This window comes from Perissodus microlepis, chromosome 14 (assembly GCF_051167445.1).
Source record: "Perissodus microlepis isolate ML-2025 ecotype Zambia chromosome 14, ASM5116744v1, whole genome shotgun sequence".
NCBI lineage: Eukaryota > Metazoa > Chordata > Actinopteri > Cichliformes > Cichlidae > Perissodus > Perissodus microlepis.
In genome coordinates this window covers 2063021-2080939 of record NC_140474.1, presented here as the reverse complement: position 1 = coordinate 2080939, position 17919 = coordinate 2063021, and the positions used below count along the sequence as shown (strand labels likewise).

The 17919-nt window shown below is 43.7% G+C and overlaps 1 protein-coding gene across 1 annotated transcript; it reads left to right on the top strand.

Moving 5' to 3' along the window:
* Window positions 1-10862: 10862 nt before the first annotated feature.
* chp2 (calcineurin-like EF-hand protein 2) lies at window positions 10863-16554 on the top strand. Its single transcript, XM_084951775.1, has 7 exons — window positions 10863-11082; window positions 12927-12999; window positions 14679-14759; window positions 14938-15062; window positions 15140-15201; window positions 15927-16049; window positions 16303-16554. The coding sequence occupies exons 1-7, from the start codon at window positions 11016-11018 to the stop codon at window positions 16354-16356; spliced, it is 585 nt and encodes a 194-aa protein (XP_084807901.1). The 5' UTR covers window positions 10863-11015; the 3' UTR covers window positions 16357-16554.
* Window positions 16555-17919: the final 1365 nt, after the last annotated feature.

Sequence of the window (17919 nt, the reverse complement as noted above, 5' to 3'; positions counted from 1 at the left end):
TTTTGTTGTTTCAATCCCTTCTTTCATGAGATGTGTTGCTGTCATCAAATTCAGTGACGCATTTTCTCATTGGATACATTTATGTGCTATTGGGAATAAAATATAGTTTATGAGACTGGGAAATCACTGCCTTCCCTTATTTTTTACACTTATAATTTTACACAGCATCGCAAATATCTGAAATTTTGGACAACACGCGAGTGTCAAATCCAAAATGTATTTTGATATTAAGATGTTCAATGAAGTCAGATCGGCGTCTCTTTTTTAGCTCAGCCTCGCGGACCAGAAACCGAGGCTGAGGTCACGCCGTTTACAGGATTTCAGTCAGTTCAGATCAGACGTTCCAAATGTGAAACTGAACGTTCATCAGTTGAATATCAGGTTAAATCACTGCTAATACGTCTAATACAGCGAAGGGCTTTACCAGAAACAGCTCTTACGTAACTGGCAGGTGTGTATGAGTACACAGGTGACACGGGGAATGCCTGATGCCAGCTGCTGTACAGGAAGTGAATGGGCGGAGCTCCGTGTGAGTCACAAATCTGATTGTTTTCTTGTATAAACATAAAGTCAGTTCAGTGCAGCGGCTTCCTGTGCAGAGACGGAAACAGGCGGCGGGGAAATACCGCACTCTCACTCCGGCCTCGCTCTGATTGTGATACCACCGTTACCACACACACACACACACTACTGTACATGACCCATACACCAACCCTCATGTGTCCTGCTGCTGATGTACGATCAGAGTCTCATCCCAAACCTCATCGTCACGGAGAGTACCAGCTTTACCACTGTTTGGTCCCACCAAACGAGCAAACACAGGTTATTGGATCAGACTGCAGGACTGGTTGTACTGGTCAGCTCCCAGTGTGACTGCTGGAGCTGAAAATATTCTCCTTAAAACGTTCATTTCTTTTCCTTGGAGAAAAGTATGCGAGGAATGTAATTATATAACTGTGCCCTTGTTTCTGCAGACAAATGAGAGGATACGCTCAGCGGTCCAGCTTCTACCAGGAGACAGACAGACGGAGAGGAGGAGGAGGAAGATCCCACTGAGCCCACGCCGGCCTGTAATGAGACCCAACATCCTGCCTGTTGCACTGATTCCTTTACAAACTTTAACCTGCACGAGCACATCAGCGGTCCTGAAAACAGCTCGCTGAGAACAAGAAGACCATCTGCACAATTCAATTCAATTCAATTTTATTTATAAAGCGCCAAATCACAACAAAAGTCGCCTCAAGGCGCTTCATAGATACAGAGAAAAACCCAACAATCATATGACCCCCTATGAGCAGCACTTTGGCGACAGTGGGAAGGAAAAACTCCCTTTTAACAGGAAGAAACCTCCGGCAGAACCAGGCTCAGGGAGGGGCGGGGCCATCTGCTGTGATTGGTTGGGGTGAGAGAAGGAAGACAGGATAAAAGACATGCTGTGGAAGAGAGACAGAGATTAATAACAGATATGATTCAATGCAGAGAGGTCTATTAACACACAGTGAGTGAGAAAGGTGACTGGAAAGGAAAAACTCAATGCATCATGCGAATCCCTGGCAGCCTACATCTATTGCAGCATAACTAAGGGAGGATTCAGGGTCACCTGGTCCAGCCCTAACTATATGCTTTAGCAAAAAGGAAAGTTTTAAGCCTAATCTTAAAAGTAGAGATAGTGTCTGTCTCCTGAATCCAAACTGGAAGCTGGTTCCACAGAAGAGGGGCCTGAAAACTGAAGGCTCTGCCTCCCATTCTACTTTTAAATACTCTAGGAACAACAAGTAGGCCTGCAGAGCGAGAGCGAAGTGCTCTAATAGGGTGATATGGTACTACAAGGTCATTAAGATAAGATGGGGCCTGATTATTTAAGACCTTGTATGTGAGGAGCAGGATTTTGAATTCAATTCTGGATTTAACAGGAAGCCAATGAAGGGAAGCCAAAACAGGAGAAATATGCTCTCTCCTTCTAGTCCCTGTCAGGACTCTTGCTGCAGCATTTTGGATTAGCTGAAGGCTTTTCAGTGAGTTTTTTGGACATCCTAATAATAATGAATTACAGGCGTCCAGCCTGGAAGTAATAAATGCATGAACTAGTTTTTCAGCGTCACTCTGAGACAGGATATTTCTAACTTTAGAGATGTTGCGCAAATGGAAGAAAGCAGTCTTACATATTTGTTTAATATGTGCGTTGAAGGACATGTCCTGGTCAAAAATGACTCCAAGGTTCCTCACAGCGTTACTGGAGGCCAAGGTAATGCCATCCAGAGTATGAATCTGGTTAGATACCATATTTCTAAGATTTTCAGGGCCGAGTACAATAACCTCAGTTTGATCTGAATTAAGAAGCAGAAAGTTAGCGGCCATCCAGGTCTTTATGTCTTTAAGACATTCCTGCAGTTTAACTAATTGGTGTGTGTTATCTGGCTTCATGGACAGATAGAGCTGGGTGTCATCTGCATAGCAGTGTAAATGTATGCTATGTCTTCTAATGATGCTGCCTAAGGGAAGCATGTATAATGTAAACAGAATTGGTCCTAGCACTGAACCCTGTGGAACTCCATAATTAACCTCAGTGTGTGAAGAGGACTCTCCATTTACATGCACAAATTGGAGTCTATTAGATAGATATGATACAAACCACTGCAGCACAGTACCTGTAACACCTACAGCATGTTCTAATCGCTCTAATAGGATATTATGGTCGACAGTATCGAACGCTGCACTGAGGTCTAGCAGGACAAGCGCAGAGATGAGTCCACTGTCAGAGGCCATAAGAAGATCATTTGTAACCTTCACTAAAGCTGTTTCTGTGCTGTGATGAGCTCTGAAACCTGACTGAAACTCTTCAAATAAACCATTCCTCTGCAGATGATCTGTTAGCTGTTTGACAACTACTCTTTCAAGGATGTTTGATATGAAAGGAAGGTTGGAGATTGGCCTATAATTAGCTAAGACTGCTGGGTCTAGAGATGCTTTTTGAGTAAAGGTTTAACCACAGCCAGCTTGAAGGCCTGTGGTACATAGCCGACCATTAGAGATAGGTTGATCATATTTAAGATCGAAGAATTAATCAATGGCAGGACTTCTTTGAGCAGTTTTGTAGGAATGGGGTCTAAAAGACACGTTGATGGTTTGGAGGAAGTAATTATTGAAGTTAACTCAGAAAGATCAATTGGAGAAAAAGAGTCTAACTTAACATCAATGGTACTAAGAGTAGCTGTAGATAATATTACATCTGTGGGATGATTACTGGTAATTTTTTCTCTAATGATAAAAATTTTATTTGTGAAGAAGTTCATGAAGTCATTACTAGTTAACGTTAAAGGGATGGTTGGCTCAACAGAGCTCTGACTGTTTGTCAGCCTGGCTACAGTGCTGAAGAGAAACCTGGGGTTGTTCTTATTTTCTTCAATCAGTGATGAATAGTAAGATGTTCTGGCTTTGCGGAGGGCTTTCTTATAAAGCAGCAAACTATTTCTCCAGGCTAAATGATGATCCTCTAAATTTGTGACACGCCATTTCCTCTCCAGATTACGAGTCATCTGCTTTAGGGTACGTGTTTGAGAATTATACCACGGAGTCAGGTACTTCTGATTAGAGACCTTAGTTTTCACTGGAGCTACAGTATCCAGAGTCGTACGTAGTGAGGAGGTGAAATTATTAACAAGATAATCGACCTCTGTTGGGGTAGCGTTCAGATAGCTGCTCTGCTCTGTGTTGGTACAGGGCATTGAAGATGATAACAGTGGGTGGATTATATTCTTAAACTTAGTTACAGCGCTTTCAGAAAGACATCTACTTTGATAAAATCTACTCTCCACCGCTGTGTAATCAATTATTGTAAATGTAAATGTTATCAGGAAATGATCAGACAGGAGAGGGTTTTCAGGAAACACTGTTAAATGTTCAGTTTCTATGCCATATGTTAAAACAAGATCTAGAGTGTGATTAAAGTGGTGGGTGGGTTCTTTTACATTTTGAGAGAAGCCAATTGAGTCTAATAACAGACTAAATGCCATGTTGAGGCTGTCATTTTTAGCATCTACATGGATGTTAAAATCACCCACAATAATTATTTTATTTGAGCTCAGAACTAAATTAGATATAAAGTCTGAGAAATCAGACAGAAACTCTGTGTAAGGCCCAGGTGGACGATAGATGATAACAAGTAAGACTGGTTTCTGAGTTTCACAGCTGGGGTGGACAATGTTAAGCATCAGGCTTTCAAATGAATTAAAAGTCTGTCTTGGTCGTTCATTAATTAATAGGCTGGTGTGAAAAATTGCTGCCACACCGCCCCCTCGGCCTGTGCTTCGAGGTTTCTGGTAGTTAGAATGACTCGGGGGTGTTGATTCATTTAAACTAACATAATCATCCTGCTGCAACCAGGTTTCTGTAAGGCAGAGTAAATCAATTTGTTGATCAATTATTAAGTCATGTACTAACAGAGACTTGGAGGAGAGAGACCTAATATTTAATAATCCACATTTCACTGTTTTACTCTTTGGTTCAGATGTGGATACTGTACTGTTCTTTCTTTTTGATTGTTTATGTTTAAGTTGTTTGTTGCTGGTTTTTAGTTTGTTTTTTGTCTTTTTGGAAGCTGACACAGTCTCTATGGAGATGGGTTTTTGGGGGGGTAGCAGGAGGAGAGAAGCTGCAGAGAGGCGTGTAAGACTGCAACTCTGCTTCCTGGTCCCAACTCTGGATAGTCATATTTTGGGGGGGTTTAATAAATTTGTCCATATTTCTAGCTGCTCCATCCAAAGTGGGATGGATGCCGTCTCTCCTAACAAGACCAGGTTTCCTCCAGAAGGTTTGCCAATTATCTATGAAGCCCACATCGTTTCTGGGACACCACTCAGACAGCCAGCAATTTAAGGAGAACATGCGGCTAAACATGTCACTCCTGGTCTGATTGGGGAGGGGACCAGAGAAAACTACAGAGTCCGACATTGTTTTAGCAAAGTTGCACATCGATTCAATATTGATTTTAGTGACCTCCGATTGGCGTAACCGGGTGTCATTACTGCCGACGTGAATTATGATTTTACTGAATTTACGTTTACCCTTAGCCAGCAGTTTTAAATTTCCTTCAATGTCGCCTGCTCTGGCCCCTGGAAGACAATTGACTATGGTTGCCGGTGTCTCTAGCTTCACATGTCTGAGAACAGAATCACCAATTACCAGAGTTTGACCCCCGGCGGGTGTGTCGCCGAGTGAGGAAAAACGGTTAGACACATGAACGGGTTGGTGGTGTACCTGGGGCTTCTGTTTAGGACTATGCTTCCTCCTCACCGTGACCCAGCCGCCCTCTTTCCCCAGCTGCTTGGGGTCTGCCGGGGAACAGCTAGCGGGGCCTACGCTATCTTCGGCTGCACCAGCTACAGGGGCCTGGCTAGCTACGGGTGAATGAAGGGTGCGAAGCCGAGTCTCCAATTCAGTAATCCTGGCCTCCAGAGCTGCAAATATGCTACATTTGTTACAGATATCATTACTGCTAAAGGAGGCCGAGGAGTAACTAAACATCTGACACAATGAGCAAGAAAGTGCAGGAGGGACAGGTGAAGTAGCCATGGTGCTAACGAGTCGGCTACGAGCTAAGCTAAGCTAGCGAAACAGTACAGAGACAGTGAGTGAATACTTTGGCTATAAATTAGGTAGTGAGTACACAGAAAGTGTGCTTCGGATGAAGCACGTGAAGATTATACTATGAAAGAAGAATGTATTTAAAAGTTGTTAATTAAATTGCTAAGCAAATAAGCTACTCAGAAACACCACTGTGTTTGAGCAGGAACAGGAAGTGATACTCTACCGCAGAGCGAGCGAACACCAAGTGACAGCGCCACCAAGAGATCATTCAGTGCAAAATATTCATGCATTTGTAAAGCAGGAAATCACATTCCTGCTCCCCAGAGGAGCAAACATTTAGACTTTAATGACCCCGTAAGACTCCACGAATAGTTTTTATGCTCCGTTTCATTTGTTTGGTGAGGACATGGATGGTTTTAGGCCTCGGGGTTGTGTTTTGACCCTACCATGCTGGTCTTTGGAGCTTGAACATGGAGGTCTGTGGGGACTGACTCGCTGGAGCCTCCAACAGTGTGGCTCCTGCTGCTGTGCGAGGTTACACCTGTTTAATACCTGAGGCTAAACGCACACCTCAGGTGTGTGAGGTAATGAGGAGCAGCCGTCTGCAGAGTGTCATTAAATCTGCTTCTATTTTAATATTCACTGGATTTTTACCTCTTTTGGCTTCTCGGCAGCTTCTGTGCACTAACTGCCGGTGGGCAGTCGAGGGAGTTAAACAGGGTCAAAGTTCACTCAACCAGGAAAACTTCATTCATTTCCTGCTGGAATTCTGCCAACACACACACACACACACACACACACACACACACACACACACACACACGCTGACATGCTTTCGGTTTCATTGTTTGTGACAGTCGGGACAAAAGCCCAGCGAGGCACAGCAGAGCAGAGCCGTGGCTCTGTTGGCCTGTTCCTCTCACATCCATCCACACCTGTCAGTCAGTGCACCTGTCAGTCAGCCAGAGTGGGCGGGGTCAGACTTCATGTCCTTCCAGGAGTTTTCTTCCACTGCATATGAGCTGTAGTTTGTCTACCTTTGAACCACTGCTCCTGTTATAATCAAAAGTCGAGGTCTCTGATTGGCCCGTCGTACACTCACAAATCCTCGCTGTGATTTTGCTCAAAGAGCCACAGACGTCGTGTTTGATCAGGAGCAGCTAGAGCGTGCAGCCTTTCACAGCACACATCCTGCACGGCAGGAGGGGAAAAAGCCAGCGTCGTGCTGGTGATGCATGCTGACAGCATTGGCGGTTGACGCAAACGTTAAAAAAATCCTAATCAAATTTCACCTGCAAAGACAAACCTTAGTTACTGTTTCTGAAAGCTCCAGGCAGCTTTCATCTCAAACAACCGTTATGTCAGACGGATCATCAATCACACTCTGCAGGTTTTCTAGGTTGGGTCAAATATTTTCCACCGTTGGTTGTGTTGCAACCACATAGACTGTATGTAAAAGATGGATGTAGCCACCTGTTGGCATGAGGATGTTTCAAAGCCTTGCTGCTGGACCGCCGTGTTGGTTTTTTGAAGTGACCGTATTTGACCAGCAGGAACGATCGAACTTCCTGCATCCATGAACTTTACAGGTAACGACATGCACCTGTCAGTCAAAGCAGCCACGCCCCTTAACTAAAATCCAGATAGAGCTGACACGAAGGATTAAACCGTCCACGGGCCAAACAGTTTCTGTATCAGGCGTTAAACATGTAAAACTTTAACATGGCAGTCTACGGGGCCTCTGCTGGACATCAGAGGAACTGCAGTTTTCACACTTACCTAAACTATCACCTCGATTTCATAAGCACAAAGGTTTGTGTGGTTTTGAGTGATTTTCTGCTGGTTTTGCTTTGTTTTTGGGAATTTAGTCTCCTTTTGTGTCTTTGTAGCTTTGTGTGACTGTGTGACTCGTGACAGAGTTTATTGGCTTGTTGTTTTTAGGCTTTTTCGTGCCTCTTAGTCTTTGTGCATCACTTTTTAGTGTTTTCATGTCTCTTTTTGTTCATTTTGTGTCCCACATATTCATTTGTGGCTTTTTAAACCCTTTTTGTGGTTTTGAATCCATGTTAGTGGTTTTTATGTCATCTTGAGTCATTTCCTGGTGATGTTTCTCTATTAGTTTTGTCTAGTTTTGTGTGGTTTTAGTAACTGTTTGTGATTTTGAGTCATTTTGTGGAGGTTTTCTGCTTCTTTGTGATTTTGTTAGTCATTGTTTTGTTGCTTTTCCTGTAACTGTGTTGGCAGGTGAAAAAGTGGTGAAATGACACCTACGAGTTCCCTGTGACTGTTGCGGCATGCGGCCTATTGTTTAGTCTGTCATCCAAGTACTCGCCCACGTGTCGCTTGTCACCGCATACTCAACATACCTGTGCTTTCATTTCCCAGCTTGGAAAAAGCCAAATCTCAGAGAGCAACAGACAAAGAAAGGGCGAGGATTATGGGAAATGGAGATCGTTGGCTGGCTCGATGCCCCGATGAAACCATTTTTATTTCAATGGCACACGTCTCAGAAAGCACATCCTGTAAATAACAGAATGAACATTTGCTAGCTTTTTGTTCTTGTAAGGCAATGCTGGAGTTGGACAGGCTCAGGATGGATGTAAAATATATATTACAGAGTGAGTCGGTGCTATAAGTACATGATAAATCTATAAATCTACAACATAAGCATGTAAGAGTGGAAACGATCACACACACAGTCATCAGCCAGAAAGCATCTAATGAATATTCATCCTTTCTGACTTTAACGGGACTGTGATGAAGGAGCTGACGCTTTCCCACAAACTTCTATCTTCCCGAGAACCGAGGAAAAAAACTGTATTAGAGGTGAACTGTTGTTGTGGTTTCCTTCCTCTTTGGAGCTAACAGAGGCCCAAACACATGAGATATCGCTGAAAGCCCAGGATGTTAGCAGGGCAGCTCAAATAAGTCAACAGATATACCAAAAACAAATGTCCATCACAGAGGACATGGATGAACAGGCTGTGTCTCAGGAGGCTGTGCAACCATGAGTGTTTTTGCACCCAGACGAGTCGCCCCCTGCTGGCCATTTAATTGCATCATTATTCTACAAGTGGAGGAAATGGTCTGAGCTAAATACGCAGTGCAGTTGTGCCGCAGGTGCAATAAACCCAGCCGTAGAGCTGAGTGGGCACCAGTGCAGGACCGATGTGCTTTCTGAATTTGCTGGGAGCCGAGGAAGGCTTTGACACATCGCTCCGACGATGGAGGAAGCACTGAAGCAGTGTGATTACTGAGTCTGTTGGGCGAGTACGTCACTGGTTACCTTACTGAAGGATAAAGCCTCGGACTGTGTTTCATCATTAATATGATCACGTCGGGGTTTTATTCCCGAACCTGGCCGCAGTGCTTCTGAGTGACACCGGGCGGTTTTAGTGAGAACGTCTTTGCCAAGACAAGTTTACCCAAACTGACGCATCGGGCATGTGACGGGACAGGATTTATGGTTCGTGCATATCCTGCAGTTCACACATTTTGACAGACAGAAAGCAACAACTGATAAACAGAACTGATAAGTCAATTTAAGTGTTGGCAGGAAAGACTGAAAACTCTCTGATAACCGGCCAAAAAAGGCTTAACTGTGTCCAAGTCCGGAGGGAGAAGCTGAATTACTTCTGATAAACCATCAGAGCGCTGCACTGCTGGTAATAGCATCTAAATGCGCCACAAACAAACACACTTAAAGCTGCTTTGGGGCCACTGGGGGCAGCAGGACCCTCTGTGAAGCTCCACGTGTTATCGATTTATCTTTGATAAGCTTTTTACCCACGTGCTCAGATGCTCAGATGCACTCCTTCAGGTCTGTCTGCTGTTCCGATATGTTCCGAGGAAAACCCCACACCGTCACACGTCTGATTACTGTACTTTCCCTGCAATCGCTTCAGCTGACAGTTGAAACTCGGCTCTCTTTCATTCTGAACGTGACCGATTCGGTCACTTTTCCTGTGAGTGCACCGTCAGGTCTTCTAAGAATATTGCTGCCCGTGTCTCTCTGATGAGCCTTTCACTTCTCCTTCACGACTTGAACTCGGATGTTAAAAGCTCAACAAACAGGAGAAAAAAATCTGTCTGAAAGTCAGAACTCGCTCAGAGGACGAGTTTAAACTCAAAGATCACCTGTGGCAGCAGCCGCCCCGCGGCTTCTCCTCAGTAACGCATCAGCACCATCTTCACTCCTCACGTCCTCTCATCATCAAGTTAGAGTTTTCACTCAGATGCACAGGGCCAGGTGAGGTCAGGTGAGGTCAGGTGAGGTCATGACGGGGCGTCTGCAGTGGCAGCGTTTTTTTTAAAGTTCTGTTTCGACTTTCAGACACTTTTCTTTGAGTTTTGTGTCATTTTGGAAAATAAACAGAGAAAAAAAGATTAAATATCTAAAGTTAAAATTCTAAATACAGTTTACAAATATTACATGAAAATCAAATCTGATTACAGTTACATTACAGGGTGTCATAAAATGTATGTAATACTTCTCACACAGTCTCAGCATGCACTCTAAAGACACCTGAATCTGCAGACTCATGACCTGCAGAAAGTCCAGCCACTGTGAGCGCGCTCTTGCTGTGCACATATATGTGGAAACTGCTCCATCTAGTGTTCATTAATGGACCGACGTGTTTATTCGGTTTGAAGATCAGAGCAGCCGTTTCCCTCAAAGCTCTGAAGCAGCTGTCACAGTTAGTTTGGATCGGTGGCCGGACCGACTCCTTCCTGCAGACTCAGCCTCACAGAGCAGAGTCTTTCTCTCCGTCACACTTTACAGACTTGCTTCTATTTGATTTCATGACACAAAAATGACACCAACATTATCTGCCGCTCTAAGCACATCTGAGCAGCAGCTGTTACTCGTCACCATTTGTACTCATTGTTTTCAGGGTCCTGGTTAGGACAGAAGTCTTTGTCTGGAGGTGGTTTCCCAGATTATGTTTTTGTGACAGCCAAACAAAAGCCTACGAGATAACTGTTTCTTCTTGCTGTACATATCAGTGCTTTGTATGCAACCCCCCTTCAGGAAATACTTGTAAACCAGTAAAATACTTGTAAACCAGTAAAATACTTGTAAACCAGTCATCTCCTCTGGGAGGGGGGGCGTTTGTGCGGATGTGGGAGGGGAGGTGTGGGTCAAGCCGTCACATATCTTTGAAATAATCCTCAGTCGTTCAAACTAAATTTGCTCTTTATCTCCTGCAGCAGTTATCTCTCAGAGCACAGACGTACGGTGGATGTGTTTATGGACCTCCCACTGATCAGAGTGTGGTTCTTGGCGAGCGGTGATTGGCTGGTCTGTATGTCAGCAGTGGGTGCGAGCGTACACCTCGGTCAGAGCCGAGCGCAGACAGAGATAAAGTCATCGAGCTTGAACCGCAGCAACTAAAAGTCTGGGTTTACGCAGCGACACCGGCAGCAGGATGGGCTCCAGCAGCTCCAGCAGGAGCAAAATCCCCAACGCCCAGGAGCTCATGGACCAAACTGGATGTGAGTGTTTCCTCCTTTGAAGCATCTGAAGCAAGTTTGAGGAGAACTAGAGAGGAGAGAACAGACGAGCCTGGGATAAAGTTTACAGCAGTGAAAAGTCTTTAATATCTCAGGTTTTTACAACATGTATGTACAAGCACACGTCGACAGGCAGCTGGGAGATATTAAGCACAGCTGACCGAGGGAGGTTTCCAGCTGTGATCAGCCTGTAATTACAAGCACAGAATCTTATAGATTCAGATTTTATTCATAACTGAACATAAAAACGAATGTTGAAACTGTGAAAATGAACCATGGTGATAAAAATATGAGCTCCTTGTGAACATGATGGCAGCGACACGTCTGTAAAAGTAGGACAGGTCCATGTTTGCTCTCTAACATCAGTCTGTGATGGTCTGATGGAGGATTCCAGCTGCTCAGCAGTCCTGGCTCTGCTTCGTCCTCTTGCTGCTTTCATGATGCTCCAGATGTTGTCAGCTGGTCAGAGGTCTGGACTGCAGGCGGGCCGTTCAGGGCCGGACTCTGCTCCTCTGAAGCCGTGAGGCTGTTATAGAAGCAGTCTGCAGTTCAGCGTCATCCGGCTCAAACACAAAGGCCTTCCTGAGAAACATCTGCATGGAGCAGATGTTGCTCTAACAACACTTTACACCTTTTAGCGCTTATGGAGCCTTTCCAGATGTGCCAGCTGACGCCCACATACCTGAGTCCTGTCGCTGTCCTCGTCCATCCCTTTGTGTACCATCTTCCGAGCAGGATAATGCACCATGTCATAAATTCAAATCATCTCAAACTTGAACACCACGCTGAAGTACCAGCGAGGTGTACCCCTAACAACGAGCTGAATGTAAACTTCAGGATGTGAACGTTTTTCTTCTTTTAACCGTAAATTTAAGAAGACAGTCGTTTCAGAGGCTCTAAAGGTGCTGATGGTAAAATCTGCAGCTTCATTAAAAGCTCAGCGGGGTTACGACGCTCAGTTTATCACCTGCCCAGTTTAAGCTCTCTCCTGAATTCAGACCAATATTTACTGTAATGTTAAATGTGTGAGCATGTGTACCATACACCTCATACATATATTACACACTTAAATGTCTCCACACAGTCTGTTTGTTTGAACCACAAAATCAGTCATTAAATGTCAGAGTTTGGCTTAATGTCAATGCTGGGTGTGTGCGTGTACTCGTATTTCTCCCATCGTGGGGTCTTGATTTCTTTATTGGGAAAACCCCAAAACAGTTATTGTCAATAGGAATTGTGTGTGTGTGTGTGTGTGTGTGTGTGTGTGTGTGTGTGTGTGTGTGTGTGTGTGTGTGTGTGTGTGTGTGTGTGTGTGTGTGTGAGTTGTTGCTGTTTCCCGTGTGTGAACTCATCGTCGGCTGTTTGTCTGCGTTTCTGTGGCAACACCCTGAACTGTCCTCGCTGATAAGGACACTGTGGGCAGATAAACACGACTGTGCTCGATGGCTGATTAAGCCCAGATGAAACATTAGTTTTTCGTAATAAGAAATATAATTATATATAATTATTATTTCTTTTACTTTGGGGCCATAAGCTATTCGTTTTTAATCCTTTGTTTTTGGTTTCCTTTATTTGAATTTCTTCTCCATTAATTTTGATGTCACAGGATTTCTGCTCAAACCTGTTCGACCCATTTGAGCGATTACGTAATATATTTAATATATGCACACCCTGGATACTGCAAACAAACCTCTGGTGTATTTGAGGTATCGACATACAAGTTACTGTTGAAGACAGTCATACTTCTTCCCTCAGCAAGTATTTACAAAGACTGACTGAGCTGTTAATGTTTATTCTGAGTAAAGAACAAATCTTGTCTGTTTCAGTCTCGTCTGCTCATCTCCTCCGTCTGTACGACAGGTTTGAGAGTCTGGACAGAGACAACAGAGGATACCTCAGGTCTGTGGACGCACTGCTCACAATCATCATCCATCTTAATAACAATAATTATGTTTTTATAGGGTTTGTTTGTTTCCCCAAAAAACATCCCAGAATGAAATAAGCCTGAAGATGAGTTTATCCGTCTGCGTCAGAAATATGTAACACTGCTGCAGCAGCGCTCCCCCCAATCTCACAGTCACGGGAAAACATGAAGAAACAGTCATTCAAGATACTTCAAACACTTAATCAAAGGAGCTTGCAAAGAAAAGCGTCTGGACTTCTTTGAGTTGCTTGAAGATGTTTCACCTCTCATCCGAGAAGCTTCTTCAGTTCTAAGGTCAAATGGTGGAGAGTCCCAGATATAAACCTAGTGGGAGTTTCCCCCCACAGAGGGACAAAGGACCCCCTGATGATCCTCTAATCGCCTGAGCCAAGGTGTGAAACTGGGTGTGGGTCCCAATCAGCCAGGGTTTCGGGTGAGCTCTTTGTGAAACCTGGCCCCACCTTATCATGCGAATTCCTGAGGTCAGATGGCCCAGGATGTGAGTGGGCGTTAAGGCGTCTGGGGAGGATCTCAAAACTGGATTATAGATGGCAGAGAGTTGGTTTACGACACCAACTGCAAGCTTCTCGGATGAGAGGCGAAACGTCTTCAAGCAACTTAAAGAAGTCCAGACGCTTTTCTTTGCAAGCTCCTTTGACTACGGTGACCTGGATGACTGAGAACCTTCACAGACACTTCAAACACTTAACTCGAAACAACACAAAACAAAACAACTTTGCAAAGTTCCCAAAGATGTTTCTAGACAACCTGTCGAAACGCTGTGTGACCTGGTCAAAGACCAGACTTAAACTTCATCAGCTCACTCTGAGAAACAGGAAGTTGGAGGACTAGACTCGAAACCAGTTCAACACCTTCATCTTCAGGATCTCTTTAGCTGATGTGTCCAAACATCAGCGGTCACACAAAGTGTCAACAGGATGAATTCAGAGTCACTGTTGTGACTGTGTCAGGTAACTCTTTACTGTCTGCTGGCTCCAAAGCCCGAACGCCAACCCGTTTGGCATGAAGACAGAGAGTTATACTTTATTTCATTTTGGCTTTTTGTTTAGCTTCAGGTTTTTCCAGAGCAGTTTTTTTCCTTTCAGTTTAGATTTCATTGTTTCAAAATGTTTACTTTTAGTTTTTAGTGTTATTAATGTTAGTTTTAGTCTTTTTAATTAATAATGTAATGAGGGCATACGTGAGACGCATGATTTAGGAAAATCAGTCCAGAAAATATAAAACTATACAACCTTTTGAAAGCAGCGACTCACAGTCCTGAGGACATTCAGCGTCCGTCAAAGTCTCATCGGACAAACAGTGATAACATTTAATCAAAGTCTAAAACTTCTTCTCTATCTGTAGTTTAGTTTCTAAGTTCATGAAATCCTTTCAGGTAGTTTGTTTACGTCTAGTTTAAAATGTTTTTTCACATCTAGTTTTGATCTTTAGTTAATTTTGAGTTAACTATAATAACCCTGCTTTAATATGACCGCTCTTAAACATCATGCAGGCTGAAAGTAAAACGTTTGCAGAAAAACAAACAGGTCATGTTTCTTTATAAAAATCTAAAGATTTAAAACAAAGCCTGTGAGACTCTGAGGGACGTCAGTGTCCCAAAGCCTCTGACTGTCTGTCTCCTTCTGTGTCGCAGCCCTGACGACTTTGAAGCGCTCGGAGGTTTGGCCATGAACCCCATCGGAGGCAGAATCATAGAAGCCTTTTTCTCCTCGGGGTACGACAGCCTGCTGTTACCAGAGGAATCACTTGTTTCTGTACTGACAGAGCAAGGACTGTCACATCAACTCATTTGAGTTGCAGAGGTCTAGACTCTACTGCAGTACTGATTGACAGGCACTGGTCAGGTGACACTGTGAAGGAAGTATTTCTCTTCAGCACGTCTTTCTCTCCAGACAGGATACCGTGGACTTTTCCTCCTTTGTCCGGATTCTGGCTCATTTCCGTCCAACTGACAGAAACCGAAACAAAGAAGGAACACAGCAAGAGCTCCCCAGCAGCAGGACCAGGAAGCTCAAATGTGAGTCCAGGTCACTTTGTTCTGTCTTTTATTTTATCTTTGCGTCCAATAAAGAAAATAATGTAGAAGCTGCTCAGTTGCCTTTCAGCTGTACGATCTGGACCGAGATGGGAAGATTTCCAGGGAGGAGCTTCTTCAGGTCTGTATCCACTTTGAGAGTTTTCATTTCTTCTCCTCATCGCTGACAAGTTCATAGTTCCTTCCCATGCACAGAGACTCTCCTGTGCAGTCTGTCTTTGGTGTGTGGGGGTGTCAGTCAGGTCTTCATTGTTTGCACAAATTACACACCTGCAACCAGGACGCAGGAGCTCATACTCACATTTGGCTAAGATCAGGGGTTTTGCATGGCTGCAGAATGGAGGGAAGTGAGAGAAGAATTTTTACTTAGCTGAAAGAAAACATTACCGAGCCCCTCGTACAGTATAAAGCTAGCCCACTGGGGTGGTTATTATTTTAGAAAAGAAGAAGTAGCAGGTAGTTTGGCTGTTTCCCACAGCAGATGGAGCCACGTGTTTTTTGGGACTGGCACTAGAGGAAAACAGTTGCTTGGCCCTGCTCCTGTACTTGAGCTGGTTTTCTTTTGTATGTGAGGTGAATGTGTTAACCACTACACCATGGTTTAAAGACAAATGGAAAAATTTGAGGTGTTTTTGTGCTCAGTGAACATTTTTGCCCTCAAAGAAATCCTCTGTGGCGTTAAGCTAGTTTTAGTTTTCTAGAATCAGAAAAATAATCGTGTGTCATCTGCATAGAAAAGTCCACCTCGCTCGCATGTTCTTTAGTTCTGCAGAAAAACGGGTCTCGGAGAGGATTTCGATCGGCATCGTTGGTACATTATTAATACTTGTGTCCTGCGTCCTTCAGGTTCTGCGGGCGATGCTGGGGCTGCAGGTGACGGAGGAGCAGCTGCGGAGCATAGCTGAGCGAGCCATTCAGGAGGCTGACCTCGACAAAGATGATGCCATCTCCTTTGACGAGTTCAAAAAGGTGAGACTCTTACCTGCTTCATGCTGCATTTGATCAAAAATCTGGGCTCTAATTCACACAAATACAATAATAAATTTATAAAATATACCATGTGTGGTGGTTCAAACACCTCTCAAAGCTCACACATGATTTAGGACCAGAATTTATTTCTGTCTGAGAAACAGAAGAAGAAGGAGGAGGAGGAGGAGGAGGAGGGACTTTCTTCAAATCAAATTTATTAAAAAAATTATTGTTGTGTTCATTTGTTTTTCAGTCACTGGAGAAAATGGACATTGATACCAAGATGAGCGTCGGCTTCCTGAAATAAAGACACAACCTGCTAAGAATTTACATCAGCACAAAGATCCCAGCAGGAAACATGTGCAGATTGAGATCAGCTCTCAAACCAAACTGGAGATCTGGTGGATAGACTGATGTTACTCCTGTGCACGCTGGCCTGAACACACCTGCGACATGTTAACAGTCTTAAAAAGGGAAATAATAAAGTTTTATTCAAACCTTTTAATGGATCGTTTTATTTAACGTTTAATTAATGTTTGTTCATCAGTGATGTCATGAATCTGTAGGTTTCTAGCTTTGTGTGCATTGATAGACATCTTTATTCTCTCAGTTTCATTTCACCACACGTGTTTCTTTCTCTGCAACGTCACATTTGGAAAATGCACACAGATCTGTCAGCATGATTAGTTAGATGATAACCTTTCCCCTCTTTAATATCCTAAAAAAAGGTAAACTGAAGTAAACTATAGAAAATTAATAATGTGAAATTAATTCAAACATACAGGTAAATGTGATTAATAAAAGTAAAATGTAAATGAACGACAAAGTGTTTTCAATTGAAACAGCAAAACCCACAGCTGGACTGGCCATCGGGTGGGCCGATGGCCAGTCCAGCTGTGGGTTTTGCTGTTTCGATGGTGATTTTTCGTTTTTATGGGCCGATGGGGGGGTTTTTTCCGTTTTTTTCCATAACAGTATAAACACTGAAAGGTGGTGGATTGGCCAGATGCTGGGAGATGTGTAAAAATAACTCAACTGTTTGGTGGTGGTTATTGCGGAGCTTCCACAGATTCAGTAACATTAGCAGGTGGAGGTCAGCGGGTGCAACACGCTGGCAGGTGGATGACGCAAAGGCAGGAGGAGCAGAGACCCGAGGCGGTGAACTGAACTTCAGGTAAGTAGTTATGACCTGCAGTCTATCTGGGTCAGATATAAACCAAGTTTAGCTGGAGTTTATTTTCGTTACCGTCAGTTACAATAACTCGTACTGGTACTAGCAAGCATGACGGAGTTTCTATACAGCTGGGCGGGTGCTATGACGTTACTGATAGTGAACTTGTTTTATCTTATTTTATTTATAAGGTTAGTTAGTAGAGTTGCCAACCATCCCGTAAAAAACGGAATCGTCTGGTATTCAGAGAAAATATTACGCGTTTCGTATTGAGGCGAAAAGGAACAGTTTGTCCCGGACTTCAGCTACAATGAAAAAGACACAAAGCTGGATTTATTCTGTCTTTATGCTGCAGCTGCCTCTTCTCCTCTCATTCTCTCCCCTCCCTCTCCTGTTGCTACTTCAATCATGAAACTGATCAATGATCAGCTGATCGGCTTTTCTCTCTTGTTTGTTTATCACTTTGCACCAGAAAGAGGAAACCGGCGGATGTTGCGCTAAACAACAGCAGCACGTTTAAGCTTGATCAGCTGTTGTTAGAATTTATTTAATATTAATTTCTAGTATCAGCTGATGTTGGCTGGAGCCACAGCTGTAAAGCTGCTGGTCATGATGTCGGTTTGGATATGTGGTGAGAGGGAAACATGAAGATGAAACCAGGAGACGTCCTTACTGAATCATCAGAGCTGAACAGGTGAT